The sequence below is a fragment of the Terrapene carolina genome, unplaced genomic scaffold, assembly GCF_002925995.2.
Source record: "Terrapene carolina triunguis isolate 2854851 unplaced genomic scaffold, T_m_triunguis-2.0 Scaffold88, whole genome shotgun sequence".
NCBI classification, from domain to species: domain Eukaryota; kingdom Metazoa; phylum Chordata; order Testudines; family Emydidae; genus Terrapene; species Terrapene triunguis.
Genome location: NW_020664439.1, coordinates 44,945,448 through 44,951,447, shown reverse-complemented (window position 1 = coordinate 44,951,447; position 6,000 = coordinate 44,945,448). Strand labels below are relative to the sequence as shown.

General features: G+C 41.8%; 1 protein-coding gene across 3 annotated transcripts in view; it reads left to right on the top strand.

Moving 5' to 3' along the window:
- The window catches only part of DIS3L2 (DIS3 like 3'-5' exoribonuclease 2), a 256,668-nt gene that overhangs the window by 147,424 nt on the left and 103,244 nt on the right, over nt 1–6,000 (top strand). For all 3 annotated transcript variants that reach the window (XM_026650106.1, XM_026650109.1, XM_026650108.1), the window contains one exon: nt 1,854–1,966. In XM_026650106.1, the coding sequence (XP_026505891.1) occupies nt 1,854–1,966 (113 nt within the window). The remainder of the gene's footprint in view (nt 1–1,853; nt 1,967–6,000) is intronic.

Genomic DNA, 6,000 nt, shown 5'->3' with positions numbered 1-6,000 from the left:
GGGGGGGAGTCAGGGTTGGGTGGATCCAGGGGCGGTCAGGGGACAGGGAGTGGGGGGGTTGGATGGGGCAGGAGTCCCGTGGGGGCAGGCCATTAGGGGGTGAGAAGCAGGGGGGGGGGAAAGACGGGGGGCAGGGGCTGGGCCACGCCTGGATGTTTGGGGAGGCACAGCCTCCCCTAACCGGCCCTCCATACAATTTCCGAAACCCGATCATAGAATATCAGGGTTGGAAGGGACCTCAGGAGGTCATCTAGTCCAACCCCCTGCTCAAAGCAGGGCCAATCCCCAGACAGATTTTTACCCCAGTTCCCTAAATGGCCCCTTCAAGGATTGAACTCTCAACCCTGGGTTTAGCAGGCCAATGCTCAGACCACTGAGCTATCCCTCAAGCCAAAAAGTTTGCCCGCCCCTGGTCTAGCATCATCAGAAGGGTGTGCAGTCAGATAAATTGCGGTGCTTAGTTATTGTATCTGTTTATTATCAAATTACACTTAAAATACAGAAATTAGATGAAAACAATAATGCTATAGATTCGTGCTTTATTTTTACACCTGCTTACAAAGCTGCCCTATACTGGGTTTTTTACTAGTTCAGAGTCAGTGTAAATTGTATTTAAAAAAAAATATATATATATATAAGGATAAATATCTGTAATAGAAACAAAGTCATTATCCCAGGGTGAACCCTGTTTAAAAACAAACAAAAAAGCCTATTAACAATTGAGAGATCAATGGAATTAAAAATATTCTACAGCTAATCACTGTAAATCTGTTAGCCCAGCTCTTCGTGAAAAAACAGACAACACTTGTAGTTTTCCTTGAAGAGCAACAAACCAGGCTCTGTTGGACCATGGGATTAAATTACTTCCCAAGCTAAGGACGCCTGCTTCATGGTAAACACCTTGTGAGCAGCCCCCCTGACTTTAAACCAAGGGGCCGCTAATACCTCCTTTAATTGTAACTGCAACAGTATCATGCAAGAAGAGAGCTGGGCTTTCAGGTGTCCCGTGTCTAAGCCAATTAGGGCTTCATGGGTCATAAACTGCAACGTAGGCGCCACCCGGAAATGAAATGGAAACTCGTGCAGATCTAAGAGCCGACAGTGTAATGTTCTTCCTGCTTGAAGTACTGCATAATAAGCCTGCAACTGCATTCTGTACTACCTTACATTTCTAGATGATTTTCAGGTGCAGCCCATGTAAGTTGCTTTGCAGTGTCCTGATATCAAGGTAACAAAGGCCTGGATCATTGTAACAAGGTCCAGATTTGAAAGACATGGTCACACACTTCTTACCAATTGCATATTCACTTGCAGTAACGGGGCCATATTGGTACCTAGATAAAGAAAGAATTCTTAGTTCCAGACAAAACTCTGTGGCCCCCAAATTATAGTCTCTGCAGTGCGTACTTCAACTTTAGATGAGGGTGATCAGAGGCTGCATCGTAGAATATAATGCTTTTATCAGCCCCAGCCTTAGGGGCAACAATTACTGGCCGGTTTCGGCAGCGTTCAGCAATCAGACAGGAGAGAGAGTAGAGTTTACTGTGTCAGTTGCTAAATAGAATAATCAGTCAAAAGAATCTATATCTGGAAATGTAAAGACCTGTCCACAGGGGCAAAATACTTGTGAACATTGCGTGTTGTCGTCATCTTGTACGTTTTCCTTGCCGTCTCGTTATCGATGGCTCTGTGCTAACTCACAGAACTTATACCTCTTGAATAACTGCGCTGCCAAAAATGACCTGGCAGAAAGTCTAGTGATTGTAAAACTGTAGAAATTCTTCTTGAAAAGGTGACTTTTGGATGCAATTACTTCCCCTTAATACTATACTGATTTCCCGATGCAATTTCAGGAAACGTTGAAGTGGGTGTTCATATCGCAGATGTGAGTTACTTTGTTCTGGAAGGAACAGCGCTGGATCAAGTGGCCAGTGAAAGGGCAACTAGTGTGTATCTAGTGCAGAAGGTAAGAATAGCTATCTCCTTTTTCTGAGACCTGTCTCCCTTTTACCTTAAATTCACTATAAAGGATCATTATCAGAAGCAATGAAACAAACTTATGAGAAAGTAATTCTTCCGATCTACTCCACGCTGATTAGGCCTCAACTGGAGTATTGTGTCCAGTTCTGGGCGCCACATTTCAGGAAGGATGTGGACCAATTGGAGAAAGTCCAGAGAAGAGCAACAAAAATGATTAAAGGTTTAGAAAACTTGACCTATGAGGGAAGATTGAAAAAATTGGGTTTGTTTAGTCTGGAGAAGAGAAGACTGAGAGGGGATATAACAGTTTTCAAGTACATAAAAGGTTGTTACAAGGAGGAGGGAGAAAAATTGTTGTCCTTAACCTCTGAGGATAGGACAAGAAGCAATGGGCTTAAATTGCAGCAAGGGCGGTTTAGGTTGGACATTAGGGAAAACTTCCTAACTGTCAGCGTGATTAAGCACTGGAATAAACTGCCTAGGGAGGTTGTGGAATCTCCATCATTGCTGATTTTTCAGAGCAGGTTAGACAAAAACCTGTCAGGCATGGTCTAGATAATACTTAGTCCTGCCTGAGTGCAGGGCACTGGACTAGATGACCTCTCGAAGTCCCTTCCAGTCATACGATTCTATGAAACTCAAACCATTATTATAGTAAACCTACAAGAAACAAGCAAATCCAACACATGGATAACTAAGTTGTACAAAATCTCAGTACATCCAAAGAAGGCGTTGCATAAAACAGGAATACACGATTTCATCGTACAGTAAAATGTAATTGAAATGGAACAGGCATCAATCAAAGCAACTTAAGAAACAAATGCTACATTTCTGAAGTAAAATGTAGTAATGCATATATGCTGATTTTAAATTATTTGATGGGGTAAATTTAGGAAGATTCCAGGCCAAATCTGTATCCTGTTGTTGTTCTTGATTTTCACAGTTAAATGTGCAAAAGTGCTTTCAGGCTACATCAAATATTACATTGAAGGAAGCCAAATAACCTTCTTTCTGCCAACCTACTGTGTAATCTTGAAGCAGGAGCAACAGAAAGTGGAATATGAAGGGACAGCCCAAGGTTCATAAGAACAGATCCTGTTCTTCCCTCCTGATCAGTTGGGCTACATCCTATTTATAGAAGAGACACTTTCCACTGTTGTTCCACAGATGTGCCCAGAAGAAGGGGCATCTCTGGTTAACATTCTTCCGTTTAGTGTGCGTGATCTGCAATGACCTTTCTCCCATCCCCTCCTTACCAGATTTGCTTATAATTCATAAAGTGACACCTTCACATCTCGGTGGGAGCTTGAAAGAGCATTGGAAACTAAAGATTTCTCCCATCAGTTAACGTGAATCCATGCCTAATCTGCTGCACTTGGAAATTTGCTCTTGTTGCAGTTGTGTTATGTCTGGCTGAGAGTGACTAGAGGCTGGGCCACAGTCTTTGACAGAAGTAGCCTATGCATGCTAATTCCTTAACATCTTCACCAGTGCTCTGACCTTTCGCTGTTGTTTGGACACAGTCTAGAAATATTTTTGAAGGTTTTAAAACTTTCCTGTGTCAGTAACACTGGCTTCTCCCTCATGAAATTGCTTCTGTAGTTTCCCACTCTCATGTGCTGACTCTGATGGTCCTGGAACATTGTAACACAGCTTATCCATTAGAGGGTGTGTGTGTGTTGACCTGTGCTTATAAAATGCCACATCCCAGTAACGGTCTTCTGTTCTGCTTTGTCCACCACCCACAGGGGATTCAGAACTATTTCTCTGATGCTAATTGTGCAGTTACGTTGGTTTCAGTTTCTAGTTGTTTATTCTGAATAGTTGATTTATAATTTATTTCCATGACTTTTTAGTTTTAGTTGATCAGTGATAGGACCGAATTGTGGAGGATCCAAAGAAATCCAGGGGCTTTTTAAGTGCTTTATGGGCACGGGGATGCCACTTGGAATAGCAATTGAAACACTGCCTCTGTGGGTCCATGCACAAGGGTTTCAAATGGATAAACTGTTTTAGAATAGTTCTCTCATTGCAAGACACAGGGCACATAGGTGCTACAGTGTGGTGTGTCATGGGAGATATAGTCCTGCAGGAAGCCTCTCCTATAGAGGAGAATGGGGATATGAGGCAATCCAACTAAAACACCCATGAGGCACTGTGGCAACATTTACAAATCAAGATATTTTGCTTTTCAGGCTTAATTTTTTTTGTTTAAAAAAAAATTCCATGGAAAACATACTTTTTATGGAAAAAAATCATTTATTTGAAAACCCAATTTCCTGCTGAAGAACAGTTTTGACAGAAAGTTTTCAACCAGCTTTAGATTTCATTCTTTTTGTTTAACTAGGATTCCCACTTACATAATGCCTTGTCATGCCCTAAATCTTTATTTGGTCTCCAACTGCCTTGGTTTGTTAACTCCAGGAGTGGCATTTTATCCGTCCTTTTGCCCTGAATGGATACATTTTTAAGAGTGAAAACCAAATTAGATATTGAAAATACGGAAGACTTTCCCCAGTGTCTCTAACTTGGTTAAAAATTGATCAAATGTTGGATCTGAAAATCCTAATTCTTAATATGATGGTTATTAATTCTAACAAAATAAATGTGGGTCTGGACAGAAGAGGGTAATAAGAGCTGGTTGAAACAATAAGATGGCAAGGTCACGCTCATAGAAAATAGACTTTCCTTTGATGGAACTGTTCCACAAATGCAGCTGTGACACTGCCATGACTTAGAATAATGCAAATTCTCCCAAAAAGGAAATTAAATAAATCTACATATTTAATTCCCCTGAACCATCTGTCCAGAAGACAAATTATTGTGTAATGGCTAACAGTTTGTTTAATAAAAGCCAGAGGTTTAGAAGTAAGAGTGAATCAAGTTTTAAAAAGCAAGAAAACCTAAACAGTTTTCTCTCTTTTGGTACATATTATGGTGGTGTTATTTTAGGTGTGAAGCAACTCAAGTGAAAGGTCAGCCATAAATCCCTACAATATTTTACTGGTCCTGTTTTATAATAGAGATCAAAGATTGGAACTGGAAGCCTGTCTACTTGTTGAGTCCAAGGACTTTAAGACATTCACTTTTGACACCAGCAGGTTGTCAGGGTGTTGATATTTTGATAATGTCAAGCTGGGTAACAAAGAGTTGATCGAAATCTGAATTCATGGAAGTGTTGATACAAAAAAGAAAACTCTGAAGCAGAAATCTTGGCTCGTAAACAAATTGCCTATTTCCTTTGAGTGTCTTTCAGTGTATGAGTGATAGGCTGACTGAGCCCACCCCATTGTTAAATCTGTGTTCCCCTCCCCGCATCGGGCCGATGGAAGCTCAGACTGGTAATGTAATACCACCTCAGCAGATAGACCAAGGATGAAGGGGTCACTCATGGACGTCAGCTGACTGATCATAATTAACCTGAACCAATTGAGAGCAGTCAGCCAAGGGAGGGCAACAGAGGAATTAGATTGTTTGAGGGGAATAAAATTGTCCATGTGACTTTCTGAAAATCCCAGGGGTTATTCTTAAACAGTGTTTGTTCTTTTTGCTCTTTGTCTTGTTGATTGATTGATTCCCCCCCACTGATCCCTGAAAAACCTCTATGGCAATTCCCATTGATTATAGGGCTGCCCTGGCTCACCTGCTGCTGAACTTGGCTAGTGAGCCAGTCCCCGCTCCAGCAGATGTTTCTGCCTTTTAAAGCCAATGGGGAGTTTTCCAGTGCAGTGTGTATGCCCCCTCCAGCTACTCCAGCTCTCCAGGAATCAGTACTACGTCTGAAAACAAGGCGTTGGATTCTGGAGGCAGTTTATTAACCCAAGAGGCAAACCCCAAAAAGCCCAATGTTCTCAGAAGCAGGGTCAAAGAGTCACATGGTACTATGTGAACCTGCCAGCCAGAGGGACTAGCTGTTGAACAGTGTGCCAGGACATGTTAAGTTTTATAGCCACAGAAAGACACTACACAGGAAAACTTCCATCTTCAGTGCCCGTTTCTCTTAGTCTGGGGTCACAGTGA